Raw genomic sequence first — 16,841 nt, 5'->3', positions numbered from 1 at the left:
TTTGAGCAGAGTCTTGCTCTGTCACCCACGCAGTTCAGTGGCGGAATCTTGGCTCACTGCAACTTCTGCCTCCAGGGTTCAAGCGATTCTCATGCCTCGGCCTCCCGAGTCGCCAGGACTACAGGCACATGCCACCATGCCAGGCTCTTATTTTTGTATTTGTAGTAGAGATGGGGTTTCACCATTGGCCAGGCTTGTCTTGAACTCCTGGCCTTAGGTGATCCACCAGCCTCAGCCTCCCAAAGTGGTGTGATTGCAGGCATAAGCCACCATGCTGGCTAGAAAAATACTTTTATATACATACAGCCAGAGGAAAAAACAGAAGCTACATCAAACATTCTTACAGTGTTAAGAATGATGATCTGCTTTATGGGTAACATTATCTTATTTTTCTGTATTTTCAATACACACGTTTTAAGTCCTAATTTCTAGCTCATAACTCCAGCTGTTTTTTTGCAGGCCAGAATCTCACACCACTGTTTTCAGAATCAAGTCACATATCTTCCACCTAGCGCCTGTCTCCCTCTATGCCAGTTAATGATACCCAGTGCTCCCATAAGCTTCAGGGTCATTTCAACTTGTTGGAAACAATGAATTTCAATCCATGAGAAACAATATTATTGCAGAGGGCTCCAGAATAATGATCTCAAAGGAGCGCTAAAAAGCTAGCACAATGAAAACCTCTCTTTTTTCCACAACAGAGATGTGAGGAAAATCTGCAGGGAGGAAGCCATGCCCTTGGCATAGAAGAATCTTGTTCCAGCTAAGACGGCTGACTCGAGTTTGTGCAGAATGAGTGTGCTGAAGTTGCAGCCTCAATTCCCACTGCAGGTTTCATATTAACACCCCCTGAATTTGCACACGGGACCCATGAAGTAGTATGAACTACACATGCCTAAGGACGATCCAGACCACCCCTTTCCTTCCACCAACCACCTGTTAATCCCAGTATCCACCCCTTAAACCTTTTCTAATATAATTATGACCTTAAGGCCAGCACCAGGAGACAGATTTGAACTTGACTCCCATCTTCTTGAGAGGTGATTTTCAATATAAAGCTTTTCTTTTCCCAAAGGAAAAAAAAAAAAAAAAGCAGCTTGTTCCTGGGGAAAAGAGGTAGATTTGGAAGAGCAGGCGAAGCTGGACAGGAAGCCAAGGGGGAAACTGTTGAGCAGCGTCAAGAGGCTGAGGACTTGAGCCTACATTTTGGGGGTACCCATAGATGACAAAAGGAGAAACATGTCATAAACCCAGCTTCAAATGGCACTTTGACATAAAATTATTTTGCTGCCCAAACTGGCATTTAACATTGGTTGAAATGAAAAAGACATACCAGCCATCAACTTTTTACCATGTAATTAACCAGCTCTGAATAATGTCATGTCTTTTTACTTTAATACTCTTTTGAAAATGGGTAATAAATGAACAAGGTACAGAATTCAAAAGTCACAAAATAGTTAGAACCTTGAGAACATTGTACTAAGTGAAACAAACCAGTTACAGACAGACAAATACTACATGATTCCACTTGCATGAGCTGTCTAGAGCAGTCCAATTTATAGACTCAGAAAGTAGAATGGTGACTGCCAAGGGCAGGAGGAAGTATTAAGTACTTGTTTAATGGTTATGAAACAGTTTTGGAGACTGGTTGTACAATATGAATATGCTTAACACTACTGAACTGTACCCTTAAAAATGTTTAAGGTAGTAAGTTTTGGTATATGCATTGTATCATAATTAAAAATAAAAAAAAAATTAAGCCATAAATTAGTATAGAAAGTATCACCCAATTGTGCCTTCTGGCCACTCAGTTCCACTCCTCAGAGACAGCCAGTGTTAGGATATATTCTCATCTTTCCAAATATATTCTATCTATACATGCTTGCAAATATATGTCTTTTGAGATACAACACACTCATACACAAATAGTAGCATACTAAACGTACTGTTCATGCACTTTGGTCTTTTCATTTACTATACCTTAGAGACTTTACTAAATTACTTCATATAGAACTGCCTTACTCCTTTTAAAAGCTGCTACTAATTCACTATATGACTGTATCAATTATTTTACTAGTTCCCTACTTATGATTAATTAGGTTTTGTAAGAACTTTTGTGCTAACACAACAATGAATACCTTCGTGCTATTTTTAACCCCCACATATGCAAGAGTGTGTATAAATATATGTTATATGCCTAGGATAAAACTGCTAAAACAAGAGTTATGTGCATTCTTCATTTGTGACTGCATGTCTGCACACTTTTTACATAAAAATGCACACATTCAGAACAGTACATAATTCTTAAGTTCATAGCTTGATGAATTTTCCCAATATAATCCCACCTAACACAGAGATTAAAAAAAAAAAAAATTATAAGCCTTCAAAAGCCCCTCACGTCTCCATCCAGTGAGCTCCCTAAGAGTAATACTACCTTGACTCCTAACACCACAATTTTGTCTGTTTTTGAATGTGTATTTTTGTGTTTGGCTCTTTCACCTAACATTATGTATATGAGTCATTCATGTTGTGTGAATTGTAATTAATTCTTATTGCTCTATAATATCCCATTATGTAAATACATTACAACTTATCCAAACTTATCTATACTACACAAGGTATCTGCATTCTTAAATTTTAATAAATATTATTCAATTGCTCTCCATAGAGTTTAGAATCTTACCATTAATATATGGAAGTAGCTATTTTCCTACACCTTAGCCAATAGCTAATCAAACTTCTTAATCTTGGCTAATCGGATGTTTTAAAAATGCTTTCAGTATAGTTTCAATTTGCTTTTCTCTTATAATGACGGAAACTGGGGAACTTTTCATACATTTATTTATGAAAGCCACTTGTCTTTCCTTTGAACTGCCTCTGAATGTGCCCACTTGGCCTTTTCTATCAGCAAGGGATCCTGCTTTGTAATGGAAATTAGCCCTTTGAACACGCTACATAGCAACTAATTTTTCCCAGCCTATCACTGGAGTCCCAATTTTGTTTATACCAGTTTTTGCCATGTCTATGTTGTCTGGTTTTTGCGGGTTTTTTTTAAGATTAGAAGTCTCATTCTGTCACCCAGGCTGGAGTGCAGTACAGTGGTGGGATGTTGGTGGCTCACACCTGTAATCCTAGCATTTTGAGAGGCCAAGATGGGTGGATCACTTGAGGTCAGGAGTTCAAAACCAGCCTGGCTGACATGGTGAAACCCGTCTCTACTATAAAAAAAAAAAAAAAAAAAAAAAATTAGCCAGGCGTGATGGCAGGTGCCTATAATCCCAGCTACTCTGGAGGCTGAGGCAGGAGAATTGCTTGAACCCAGGAGATGGAGGCTGCAGTGGGCTAAGATCACACCACTGTACTCTAGCCTGGCTGAGAAGGAGACTCCATATAAAAAACAAAAAAGGGAGATAGCAAGCTAGTTTTTCTCCCGAATGGCTACTCAGTTCATCCAATACTATTTACTAAAGAATTCACTATTTTCATCATATACCACTGTTGACCACACAAAACATTCCTATTTCAGGCTACTTCAGTGCTCTCAACTCTGTGCCAGTGATCTGATGCTCAAATTGGTTTGGCTTCAACATACACTTTAATATTTGACAGCACTAATACCCCCTTTATGAACAGTTTCATAATTTTTGTGAAAAATTTCATTTTTGTTCTTTCATATAGACTTTAGAATCAAGCCTTTAAAAGCCTATTGAAAAGCCTATTGAGATATTAATTGGGATTACTTTAAATTCACAAATTTTGTGTGTGGTGTGTGTGTGTGTGTGTGTGTGTGTGTGTGTACATATATATTTTCCCCCAGAGATGGCATCTCACTATATTGCCCAGGCTGGTCTCCAACTCCTGGCCTCAAGTAATCCTCCCACCTCAGCCTCCCACAGTGCTGGGTTATAGGCGTGAGCCACTGTGCCTGGCCTATTTCACTAAATAAAAGACATTTTCAATGTAAGATGCACAGTTATTTTATGCCACTTGAAAGAGCTTCTTTAGACTTAAACACATCTGTTATCATAACACATCTGACTTGTGCTTATAATGAAAGGAAAGTTATGTAATATAAATTGGTTAAGGTGCTCCTAACCTAACTTCATAATTACCACATGGCCAGAAGTTCCTGGAAGATGTCATCAGTTTTAAGGCATACCTTAACTTTAGAAAACATGAAAGGTAAAAAAAAATATATATATATATAAAATACGGCAACTTAGAGGATATACGGATATCTTGACAGTGTGAGAGCTATCCTATTCAAGAACAAAGTATGTTTTAGCATTTATTCATTTCTTTTACGAGCATCAATTAAGTTTTATAAATTTCAGAAGTATCTTTCATTTTCTTGTTAAAAACTAAGTTTATCTTACTTTTTTCTTTGTAGAGATAAAGTCTCACTGTGTTGCCCAAAATGGTCTCAAACTCCTGGGCTCAAGTGATCCTCCCGCCTTGGCCTCCCTCCCAAAGTGCTGGGATTACAGGCATGATCCACTATGCCTAGCCAGTTTATTTCTAAGTAGAATTTTTTTCCTTCAAAAATTCTGTTTGGAAAATTTGCAAAACCTTTATACAGAAAATTATATAACAATATTGAGAAAAAAAAATTAAAGACCAAAACATATGGAGAAAAAAAAGTTTATGAATCATAAGATTCAATGGTACAAACAATTCAAATTCCCATTATAGCAGGTGTAACAAAACAAAACAATTTCAATTATTCCAAACTGATTCAACACAACTCCAATCAAAATCCTAACAGGTATTCTTGTGGAACATCACAGCTGATTCTAAAATGAATGTGGAAATGCCCCGGGCCCAGGGCCACACATAACTAAGATTTATTATCCACTGGCTATAAGACATAAAACTAGATGAGTGATTCTCAAACTTTTTGGTTTGACATTCCTGCAAATAATTGAGATTCTAAAATGCTTTAGTTAACATGGATTATAGCTATTATATTTATCACATTAGAAATTAAAACAGGAAATTTATTGATTGATTGAGATGGAGTTTCCCTCTGTCACCCAGGCTAAAGTACAGTGGCACAATCTCGGCTTACTGCAACCTCCACTTCCCAGGTTCAAGCAATTCTCCTGTTCAGCCTCCCGAGTAGCTGGGATTACACGCATGTGCCACCACATCCCGCTAATTTTGTATTTTTAGTAGAGACAGGGTTTCACCATGTTGCCCAGTCTGGTCTTGAACTCCGGACCTCAGGTGATCTGCCTGCCTCAACCTCCCAAGATGCTGGGATTACAGGCATGAGCCATCATGCCCAGCCAAAACAGGAAAGTTTTAAATATCAATTCATTCATTTAAAAATAATAAAAAATCTATTATATGCTAACATAAGTAACACTTTAATGAAAAATAACTGTTTTCCAAAACAAACAAAAAATGAGTGAGAAGAGTGACACTGTTTGACATTTTTGGAAATCTCCTTTATTTGGGAGACAGCTTGGTTCTCTTATCTGCTTCTGCATTCAATGTGTTGAAACCCTGCATGTCATGTGGCCTCTGGAAAACCCTATCATACACTTGAAAGAGAATGCGTCTGAGGCAAAAAGTCACCAAGTGTTACTATCAAACTAGTTTTGACCTGGCCAGCACCCCACTCTGAAAGGGTCTCAGGAAACCAGGAAGAGAAGAGGCAGGCAAATCCTTGTATACACAATCACCTTATCTGTGTCCAAGGAAGCTCTATAGAGCAGGACGCGATGGTCTTTTCAATAAATGGAACTAAACAACATCCTCCTCATCATCATGTGTCATCTAGAAAATGAACTCCTGACCTCAGGCAATCTACCGGCCTCGGCCTCCCAAAGTGCTGGGATTACAGGCATGAGCCACCGTGCCCAGCTGGTGATTCCTTTCATTAAGATAGTAAACAGCATTTTTGGAGGAAGGATATGAAATAAATCTTGGACATGCTGAATTTAGAATACTTTTTAGACATCCAAGTAGACATGTCCAGTAGGCAATTAGGTATTAGCAGATTGAGTTCTCAACAGCAGAAGTTGAGGTAGAGATGAAAATGTTGGATTTGCCCATGAGTGAGGACATGGACGTGGCTGTGACTGCTGAGGTAAAGAAGAATGACAGAAGAGCCTAGGGCTGATTGGTGGAACATCAACACTTAATGGCCAAATACAGGCGAATAAGCCAGAAAAAAAAAGACAGAAAGAGTGGTAGGAGGAGAATGAAGAACATGCCATGAACCATTAAGCAAGAGGAAAGAGTGTCTCAAGAGTAAGAAGTCACTCTGCAGGTTGATGTGTAGCTGAGGAGTGGCGGGGTGGGGGCACATGGATTGTGTATAATTCTCAGCAAGTCAGTTGTTACTCTACCTCTTTCTGGCTGATTTGACACAGGTAACAACCCAACAAAACCAATCCTTCTGAGAATGGCTGCAGGTTTTTATGTGCTGTCTTCTGAGGTGAGAAATCAAGGCTGAGCTCTTCTTTCTCCTGATTCTCCGGAAGGAGGAAGGCAGATGTGAGAACACTGACTGGGTCTGTGTGTCACTGGGCAGCATCACTGTTAAAAGGTCAGCACAGGGATGTGAGCTCACTTTTCTTGTTCTTCTATGTGACTGAGGTAGATGAGAAGGCTGTCACTCCCCACTGTACCCCCAATTGTCAGGGACAGCCAGGGCCAAACCCCCTGCTTGGGCAGAAGAGGCCAGAGCAGGTGTCCAAGGCCAAATCAGCAGTCAGCTAGGGCAAATGGGCTCACTCTGGTTACATGGCCAGGGCAACTGACAGAAAAGAGTGAAACGTAGGGAAGATCTAGGTGTGTTTGAGAACTGGGGAGATGAAAAGAGTTCAACTCATGGCCTGCTTTAGTTTGAAACAATTTAAGCTTAACTAGATTCCAAAAAAACAGCATTTCCACATGAACCAGCTGGGCTCATTCCAGTCTTCTACCCTGGAGTTTGCTGCCCAAGTCCTAGTTAAGAATAAAATGCACAGTCTTTTTGTTTTCCATTTGTCAGTGCAAATATTTAATACCAGTCTTTCTCCCAGGGACCCCATAGCCTTGGAAACAGTGGCTATAGATTGGAGATGACTCTGATATTCCAGGGATCCCTGACCAGAATATTATGAAATTACCATAATTTCTCAATTTCTAGCACCACACACATAAACTGCATATCTCTCTCTCTCTCTCTCTCTCTCTCTCTCACACACACACACACACACACACACACACACACACACACACACACAGGGGCAGGCTTACCTACCTCTCAGAAAATGGCACAGATTCAACAAGAATAAATATTAATTAATGTGTTCCTTAATGGCTAGTGAATAATAATGTTAACGAAAACAAAAACAAGTTTCATTTTTAAACCCACTATTGCCCCCCACCAAATATTTAAATCACAGAGTCTAAACTGACAGAACAGCAAATTAATATGGTCCTTTGGGAGGGAAATCTGGTGATACATATTAGAAACCAATCCTGTTACTTGTTGCTTTTTTAAAAAAATGACAAAAAATAATGATAAAACACTAAATTTCATAAATTATAGTACATTCTTACAATGAATACTCTGTAAACACTTTAAAAATGAGATGCTTTTGTGAGACTAGCTTTGAAGGAGACACAAAGTATTTACAAATTATTCTATTTAATGATAGCTAGTATTTGTGGAACACTTATTTACTAGGGCTGTGCTAATTGTACAGCTGCTGTTTAATTTTATAATAACCTTACAAGGCAGGTGGCATACTAACCTAATTTAACAAATAAAATGGAATCAGAGGCTTATTATCTAGCATCATTGAGGGAGGATGTAGCAGAATCAGGATTTAAAACCATGAAACCTTGATTTCAGAACCTATACTTCCACTCACTGTGCCAGTGTGTCATAAAGTATATATGCTTTTGAATAAATTATTTAAAATGCACCAATGTTACATATTTCTTAATATACAACAATGTACATAAAACATCGTTATGCATTCATCTAATGTACATCAATGTATGAGTTCACAGCTCTTATCACTAAGGATTTTTGGGTTTTTTAAGTAAACTTTAAGAAAACTGTTACAAATCAACAGTACAGAAGATACAAATATATGGCAAAAATAACAAGGAGGCACTTCAGTGACTGAAAGTTTGGAGAACAAAACTCTCACCTTCGCAAAACGCACTTTCTTCTTTGTAAGCTGTAATATTGAATGAAATTTTCACAACAATTACATATTACCTCAAAGAGCTTTTTCAAAACAATAAAAGAACCCCTCCTGAAACATTTTTCAAATAAAACGAGTAAAAGCACTATCTTAATGTGTACCTTCAGAAACTGGAAACATCCTATCTAACATAAGAGTTAAATGCAGTTATCAACTTGATTAGTCCTTAATCATTACATTAATGACAAGAAGAAAAAGAGATCATACCATACTGCCAATTGTTACGAGAGCCTGAGTATACGTATACAGGTATTGATTGACTTACCACCTATGCAACTTACGACCATTCGACTTCACGACCACAATCACTAGCCACAACTGCTCCGCGTCTGGCAGCGCAAACGTTGCCCAGCTGGGCGTACGACAGTGCGGACCAGCTTCCAGCAGCACTACCATCTCCGCGTGCACCACTTCAACTGTACATATAGCCTACTCAACTTATGACCAAATCGTGTTATGACCGGTCCACAGTCCTGACCGTGGTCGTAAGTGGAGCACTAGCTGTACCATGTATCATGATAAAGTCTCTTTAGACCCAAAATTAAAGGTGAAAAGAGAAATGAAAACCAGGAGAGAGATGAGGCTTTTCCCTCAACTAATTTAATACTACCTTTGCAGTATAGCTAGTGCTTGACTTACGACCACGATTGGTTCCGACAGACCGGTCCTAACACGATTTGGTCATAAGTTGAGTAGGCTATATGAACAGTACTGTGAAATGATGTTATAAAAATCTTTAAGTCATATTTTATCATAATTTTCTTTATTGTTATATATCATAATTTTCTTTGTTCATTTTATGCCATTTGTATAATCTCTACACCGTTTTGTGGAAGCTCGTCCGCACTGTCGTACGCCCAGCTGGGCAACGTTTGCGCTGCCAGACGCGGAGCAGTTGTGGCTAGCGATAGCGGTCGTAAAGTCGAATGGCCATAATTTGCATAGGTCGTAAGTCGATCAATACCCGTACACGTGTTTAGAACAAAACAATGCTACAATGAGCATTTAGGTGAAAACTGTTATCAGAGAGGCAACTCCAGAATAGACACATACAGTATGCTCCTTGATGGAAAGATCTGCTAGTGAGAACTGACTCCTTCCCATATTCATCTATAAATTTAGCACAATTCTAATCAAAATCTCAATGGGATTTGTCTTAAAACTCATCAAAATAATTCTAAAATTCATCAGAAACAGTAAATTCATGAGAATAGCTAAGAAAAATTTGAAAATGAGCATATTTGCCCTATCAGATATCAAACTTCTGTAAGAAGTCACAGGGGGGAGGATCCCAAGATGGCCGAATGAGAGGCAGCTCCAGAAAGCAGCTCCCAGCGAGAGACACAGACGCAGAAATCGAGTGGTCTCCACAATTGCAAATGAGGTACCAGGTTCATTTTGTGGGTCTGGTTGGACAGTGAGTATAAGCCAAATAGGGCAAGCTGAGGCAAGGCAGGGCACTGCCCCACCCAGGAGGTGCATGTAACCAACTGCAGGACCAGGGATCAAACTGAACAAATTTCTTAAAATAATTTCACTGTATAGATAGCAAGGAAGTTATTTGCTCTTCTTATTAGCATATCTTATTTTTACCTATCCTTTAACAAGCATCTAAGTTAAACTGTTTTATGTCCAGAGCTACACACTGAAACACTTTGTCACAATATATTAAATTCACATTTAAAACTATAAAGAGATCTAGTTACCTTTAGTCTTACATGTACTTTTATATACTTTTAATATACTCCTTGATGTTTTATGATGCACAAACACGAGCTTTTGCAGGATCTATAACTATGAGAATATTTACAGGGTACGCTTATTAAATGGTTCAAAACTCTCTTTTTTAAAGAAAGTCAATTTTGCCGGGCGTGGTGGCTCACGCCTGTAATCCCAGCACTTTGGGAGGCCGAGGCGGGTGGATCACGAGGTCAAGAGATCGAGACCATCCTGGTCAACACGGTGAAACCCCGTCTCTACTAAAACTACAAAAAATGAGCTGGGCATGGTGGCGCGTGCCTGTAATCCCAGCTAATCAGGAGGCTGAGGCAGGAGAATTGCCTGAACCCAGGAGGCGGAGGTTGCGGTGAGCCGGGATTGCGCCATTGCACTCCAGCCTGGGTAACAAGAGCGAAAACTCCGTCTCAAAAAAAAAAAAATAAATAAAGTCAATTTTAAGAACTTAAGCATAAAGTACTCACTCCTTCCATGCCCCAATGTTAAAAGATCCATTTATTTTAGACTTGTTTAAAAAAAAAATCTAAAATTGATCATAATTCTGCTTAAATTCCATATTAACCTAGGATCAAAAGTTATTTTTATTTCTTCTTGTTTCTTAAATACTTGAAATGTGCTGCTGCATAATGTTTTCCTTATATATTTATTCATTCAACTAACTTCAGGTGGAAGGTACTTATGAGTTTAAAAGTCCTTTCCCAAAGTGGAAATAACATAAAAATTTTGCATAAAAGATACTCAATGTTTCTCAAAGGGTACTGTGTAGGGCTGAGGGCCCCACAGGGTCGTGGGCTGTGCCTTATGCTGTGCTGAGGCACAGGATCCAAGAAATAAAGAGACAGGACACAGAAGTACAAGGAAAACGCAGCTGGGCTTGAGGGGCCACACCACCTATGAGTGGAGTCACGTGAGGCCCTGAATGTCCAGAAGCGTGAGCATTTATTGTGTATAGTTTAGGGGGCAGGGCAGTGAGTGAAGTCATCTTTAAGGATAGTGATAGGGTCATGAGCAATAGACAAGGGGTCCACCCCGATTAGGTCACCTAGACTGGGAGGTGGACAGTGCACAGCAAGGGGTCCATTCCCATTAGGTCATCGAGGCAAGGGCCATGTGCAATAAGGGGTCCACCCCCATTATGTCACTGAGGCATGGAGGTGGGCCATGCACAGTGAAGAGGGTGCAGGGTGCAATACCTCTATCTATGGGCAAGCTACTTCTAAGAAGATTTAGGCGGGATGCTTTAAGTCACATAGCAGTGACAGAGCTGTCAGGGTTTACGCCACCTGCTGGCAGCTTCCAATGAGTTCTACAGGAAGATGCTTTTCGAGCAGCAAGCACAGTAACAAGAGGTGATAAAGTCCACAGTCACCAAGGTGCGACTGCCAGTCTGAGGGCAGCCTTCCACAAGAACTGGGGCAAGGTCCTACAACTCCTTTATCAGGAGGACTGGCTCTTGCCCCAGGCCTGCCAAACAGCGGGTATCTTTACGATACTGAACGCTGCCGCCTGGGCCATGGATTCTTGTCCTGGTATAACGGTTTTCCCTTAAATAATGCATTACACTGCGTCTGCTCCAGACATTCCTCCGATTATAAGCTGCTTATTCCTTAATTCATGCTCTGTACTGTGTCTACTCTAGGCATTCCTCTGATTATGAACTAAGGCATAGTTATACATATATATAGGGAAATAACAGTGGTAAGATATTCTTTAGGCACTCGTTCTAAGAACTAATATATGATTACATATAGAGGATTGTATAAAGGGAAATAACTGAGTAGTAACACTATAAACTGAGATATTCTCCAAGCCCTAATTCTATAAACTAATATATGATTATATAAAGGATTATATAAAAGGAAATAACTGAGATATTCTTCAGGCCTTAATTGTGCCAGGATTCTGCTTAGCTCTCCTTCTTCAGTACCTATATGTGGGTTTACCCACATATCTGAGAGTCTAATCAGCCTACTAACTTTGTTGGGAATAACCACCACCAACAAATGTGAGCTTTTTGTCACATCTCTGTATTTTCCCCTGTAAACTAATACCTACATTTTAAATGCACTTTCAAAATGTTTCATTTGGCCATGTGATAATTATTTCCCCTGTAAAAAGCTACAGGATTTTGGTTTAAGAGCAAATAAGACAGAGTATCTGGTCTATGAGAAGGCTCAGTGGAAAGATCCATGCCCTGAAGTTTGTAACCAACAACAGGACAAACCCCAATGCTACCTTCTTCATGTAATCAACAATATGTGAGTCGAAATAAACTAGTGAGCTATACATTTCTGTCTACATACCAGTTTACCAATCAACAGCAGGGAAAGAAATTGCTCAAACATGACTGTTAACAAACGTCTACAATATTAGACAGTCTCTGTTAAAATCGTAAGCTACCAATTCTGATATCATTCCTTCGACTTCTGTTTTTAATCCTCCCCAAAAAACAAAAAAAAAACAGCAGCCACCTTTAAAATGTAAATTCCTCCCTTTTTCAAAGTAACTTGCCTAGGAAAATTTAATGCGTAAAAATAAAACTTAACAGACCAACCACAACATTAAAAAAAAAAACTAAAATGATCAGTAACACAAACCAATCGCTCAAGTTTAGCAAAGCACGTGTTTTTTAATCTGTTGTGGGTATCCTATTACACTAACAAGCAACAACGTTTAAGTCATCCCAATGCCTAAACCACCACCATACACGTAACGTACTTGTCCTTTACTCTGATGAAGCTTAAACTCAGACCCAAACTCAGACCATTTCCCCCTCCTGCCGCACTGAAATATATGAGGGGAAATCAAAAAAAGCAGATATGTTAAGTGCCGCTATCTTCTTCCAGAATAGAGTCAAATTCGGTTTGTCCACAAATGTCACCGTCCCAGGAAGTCTGCAAATTCTCATTAGCGCTGGAGTACAAAGAGGCCTGACCACAGAAACACCTGTCCTAGCACCTGGAAGACTCTGGGAAACGCAACCGCCTGAGTCCGCGCCGGCCCCAAACCCTTGGCTACTGCGATGGGGGGACCAGAGGTGGCCGCTGGCTTCGCGGGTGCGGCGGACAGGGCCCCACACCACAGCCCACCTCCCGAGAACCAGGAAACCTGTCAGGCTGGCCGGGACCCACGCTCCTCAGACCCTGGCGCTCCAGCCCAGAGCGGTCCCCGCCCGACCGCCCCCCACCGTCCCGGCCTCCCGGCTGCATTCTGTCACCTCATCCCTCCCCGGCGTCCTCGAGGCCCCGCCACCTTCACTGCTCAGCCTGGGCTCGGGCCGCCCATGAGGCAGGAGCACCCAGCCGCTGCCGCCCACCCGGCCCCGCCCCGACCCCGTCCGTTCCCCCGCGGCCCGGTCCCCGCCGCCCCCAGGCCCGAGGTCCCGCCATAAGCTCCCCACCCCAGGCCCCAGCCCTCGCCCCGCGCGGCGGCTCCCAGCCCACTCCCCAACGCCGGCTACCTGGAGGCAAGGATGGCCGAGCACTTCACCCAGGGCCCCAGGTCGCAGAAAGCCCGGTGCTCCGCGTCCCACTCCTTCCGCTCCGCCTCCGCCGCCGCCAGCGGGCTTGGTCGCTCGCTTCACCCCGCAGCTACAGGGGCGCAGCCCAAGCGCCCGGAAAAGAGTGATGCGGTCGGAGCCAGGAAGGCACTCGCGGGCGCTGAAAGAGGGGCGGAGCACGCAACCGCCAGGGAGGCCGGATTGGCCAGCGGAGACTCAGGCGGCGCGTCGCGGCGTGCGTGAGGGGCGGGACCGGGCGGGAGGGACTTAGGGGAGCCTTTGCCAGGAACACGTTGCAAGGATCTCACGGTGGGTCACTGGGTGAGCTCTCGGCCGGCCCCTCCCTCTGGGGGATGGCAATCAGTTGCCCTCCTTTTTCCCTTTTTCGTGGTTATCAATTGATATTTCTTACCAAATTCAAATCATCCTGGCCAGTGCTTGGGGCTCCTGAGCTACCCTCTTATGACCTCATTCTTCCCACCACCTCCTCCTGGAAGTTTGTGTTCAACCTGTGCAAAACTTTTTTTTTTTAATGTGCAAAACTATGTTTTAAATCTAAAAACTATTTTTAAAAAATGATTTATGGGCTGGCCATGGTGGCTCACGCCTGCAATCCCAACACTTTGGGAAGTCAAGGCAGATGGATCACTTGAGGTCAGGAGTTTGAGACTAGCCTGGCCTGCATGGTAAAACCCCCGTTTCTACTAAAAATAAAAATAAAAAATTAGCCACAACTGGTGGTGCGCGCCTGTAATCCTAGCTACTTGGGAGGCTGAGATACGAGAATCACTTGAACCCGGGAGACAGAGGTTGCAGTGAGCCGAGATCCCGCCACTGCACTCCATCCTGGGCCATAGAGTAAGAGTCTCAAAAAAAAAAAAAAAAAAAACAAGAAAGAAAGACAAATTTATGAATGCCTTGCTTCTCTGTAAGCTGAATTTGAGATGGCTTACCATAATTCATATCATGTAGAAAAATATAGATAAGCTAATAAAATCAGTATGAAGGAAAGAAGTCAGACCCAGGTTTGGTGGCTCACGCCTATAATCCCAGCACTTTGGGAGGCTGAGACAGGCGGATCACCTGGGGTCAGGAGTTCAAGACCAGTCTGACCAACATGAAGAAACCCTGTCTCTACTAAAAATACAAAATTAATCCGGCGTGGTGGCGCATGACTGTGATCCCAGCTGCTACTCTGAGGGCTGAGGCAGGAGAATCCCTTGAACCTGGGAGGTGTAGTTTGCAGTGAGCAGAGATCAAGCCACTGCATTCCAGCGTGGGCAACAAGAGCAAAACTCCGTCTTGTTTAAAAAAAAGAAAAAAAAAAAGTGAGAAAAAAGTCAGAGTAAAATGAAAGGCCAGGAATAAGAATACAGATAAGCAGGTCATAGGGGCTAACACAGTTATTAAAATTGGGTCATGCATTTGGCTCTGAACTTCCTGGTGGTCAAAACTAAAAGGAAAACGTGGTTTTCTAACTGTCTCTAATAAGAGACACAGTGTTCTTGGAGACTCTCAGTGTTTCCCTGGTTGCAGCTTTCAATATTTTAGGGGCTTTATATAGTGATTTTGAGTAATAAGCAATATCCTTGTATTCGTTACCTATTGTTGGGTAAAAATCACCCCAAATTTAGCAGCTTAATAAACAATACACTTTTTTTTCCTCACGGAATCTGGATGAGGTTAGCTGTGTCCTCTGGCCCAGGCTCTCACGAGGATACAATCAAGCTGTCAGCCAGGGCTGCAGCTCTCGCAGGTTTCACGACCCTCTTTCAAACTCACTCCCATGGCTGCTGGCAGGCCTCAGGTCCTCTGTCTGTTGACTGGAGACCTCTGTTCCTGTCCGCTTGCACCTCTTCATAAGAAGCAGCTGGCTTGCCCCAGGGCTAGGGAGGAGAAAGACGGAGAGAGAGAAAAACAAAATGAGAGAGAGATCACAGTCCTTTTTTGTAACCTAATCCCAGAAGTGACATCCCATCACTTTCACGTATTCTATTGCTACTTAGAAAATAGCAACTAGGTCCAGCAAGGCACGATGGCTCATGCCTGTAATCCCAGAATTTTAGGAGGCCGAGGTGGGTGGATCACCTGAGGTCAGGAGTTCAAGACCAGTCTGACCAGTATGGTGAAACACCACCTCAACTAAAAATACAAAAATTAACTGGACGTAGAGGAACACGCCTGTAATCCCAGCCACTTGGGAAGGAGAATTGCTTAAACTTGGGAGGTGGAGGTTGAAGTGGGTTGAAATCGCACCATTGCACTTCAGCCTGGCCCAGAAGGTGAAACTCCATCTCAAAAAAAAAAAAAANCCGTCTCTACAAAAATTACAAAAATTAGCCACACATGGTAGCACATAACTGTAATCCAAGCTACTCAGAAAGCTGAGGCAGCAGAATCGCTTGAACCCATAAGGCGGAGGTTTCAGCGAGCCAAGATCGAGCCATTGTACTCCAGTCTGGACAACAAGAGTGAAACTTCATCTCAAAAAAAAAAAAAAAAAAAAGAAAAAAAAAAAGAAAGAAAAAAAAAAAAAAAAAAAAAAAGAAAGAAAGGAAAAAAGGAAAGAAAAGAAAAGAAAAGAAAAAAGAAAAGAAAAGAAAAGAAAGAAAGAAAAGAGAAAGAAAGAAAAAGAAAGAAAGAAAAGAAAGAAAAGAAAAGAAAGAAAAGAAAAGAAAAAAGAAAAGAAAAGAAAAGAAAGAAAAGAAAAAAAGAAAAGAAAAAAAAGAAAAAAGAAAAGAAAAGAAAAGAAAAAAAGAAAAGAAAAGAAAAGAAAGCGTTCCAATAGTCCCTAGGTCCAGCCCATGCTCAAAGGGAGAGGATTATACAGGACATGAATATGATGAGGCTCTTTACCACAGTCCTCAAAAACATCCTCATTCAGCCCTCTCACAACATTTTGAGAGGCTGAGGCAGGAGGATTGCTTGAGGCCAGCAGTTCAAGACCAGCCTGAGCAACATTGGGAGCTCTAGTCTCTGTAAAAAATATACAAAATTAGCTGGGTGTGGTGGTTCATGCCTGTTGTTCCAGCTACTTGGGAGGCTGAGGGGGGAGGACTGATTGAGCCCAGGGGTTTTTGGACAGGGGTGTGGGTTGAAGCTGCAATGAGCCGACATTGCCCCACTACACTACCACCTAGATGACAGAGTAAGACCCTGATTAAAAAAAAAAAAAAAATCCTCACTCTGCATCCCTAATGATTTTGAATGAATGAATGGACACTCAAAAAAAATGTGAGCTGTTAGTATCTCTGCACAAACAATAGGCCTACAGCAAATATCTTTTCCCAAATAAAAAGGAAGCCCTCACCACAGAGATTAATTATTTCATCACTCCAGGGAAAAAAAAAAAAGATGAAAACTTTTAAAAGAGTGTTTTGTAGACTGGGCAT

The 16,841-nt window shown here is 41.6% G+C and overlaps 1 protein-coding gene across 3 annotated transcripts in view; it reads right to left on the bottom strand.

Moving 5' to 3' along the window:
• Positions 1-16,841, bottom strand: part of LOC119472963 — a 56,212-nt gene that overhangs the window by 20,852 nt on the left and 18,519 nt on the right. The window contains exon 1 of one of the 3 annotated variants that reach the window (XR_005202131.1): positions 13,411-13,945. Coding sequence is in view for 1 of the 3 variants with exons in the window: in XM_037742695.1 (XP_037598623.1) it covers positions 15,232-15,335 (104 nt within the window). In the remaining 2 variants the exon portion in view is untranslated. Of the gene's footprint in view, positions 1-13,410; positions 13,946-15,231; positions 15,336-16,841 lie in introns of those variants that run through there. The other 2 variants (XR_005202130.1, XM_037742695.1) reach the window with 2 other exon arrangements.

Source organism: Cebus imitator, unplaced genomic scaffold, assembly GCF_001604975.1.
Source record: "Cebus imitator isolate Cc_AM_T3 unplaced genomic scaffold, Cebus_imitator-1.0 Scaffold125, whole genome shotgun sequence".
NCBI classification, from domain to species: domain Eukaryota; kingdom Metazoa; phylum Chordata; class Mammalia; order Primates; family Cebidae; genus Cebus; species Cebus imitator.
The sequence above is the reverse complement of the archived record's forward strand: the minus strand, read 5'-3'. Positions and strand labels throughout refer to the sequence as shown.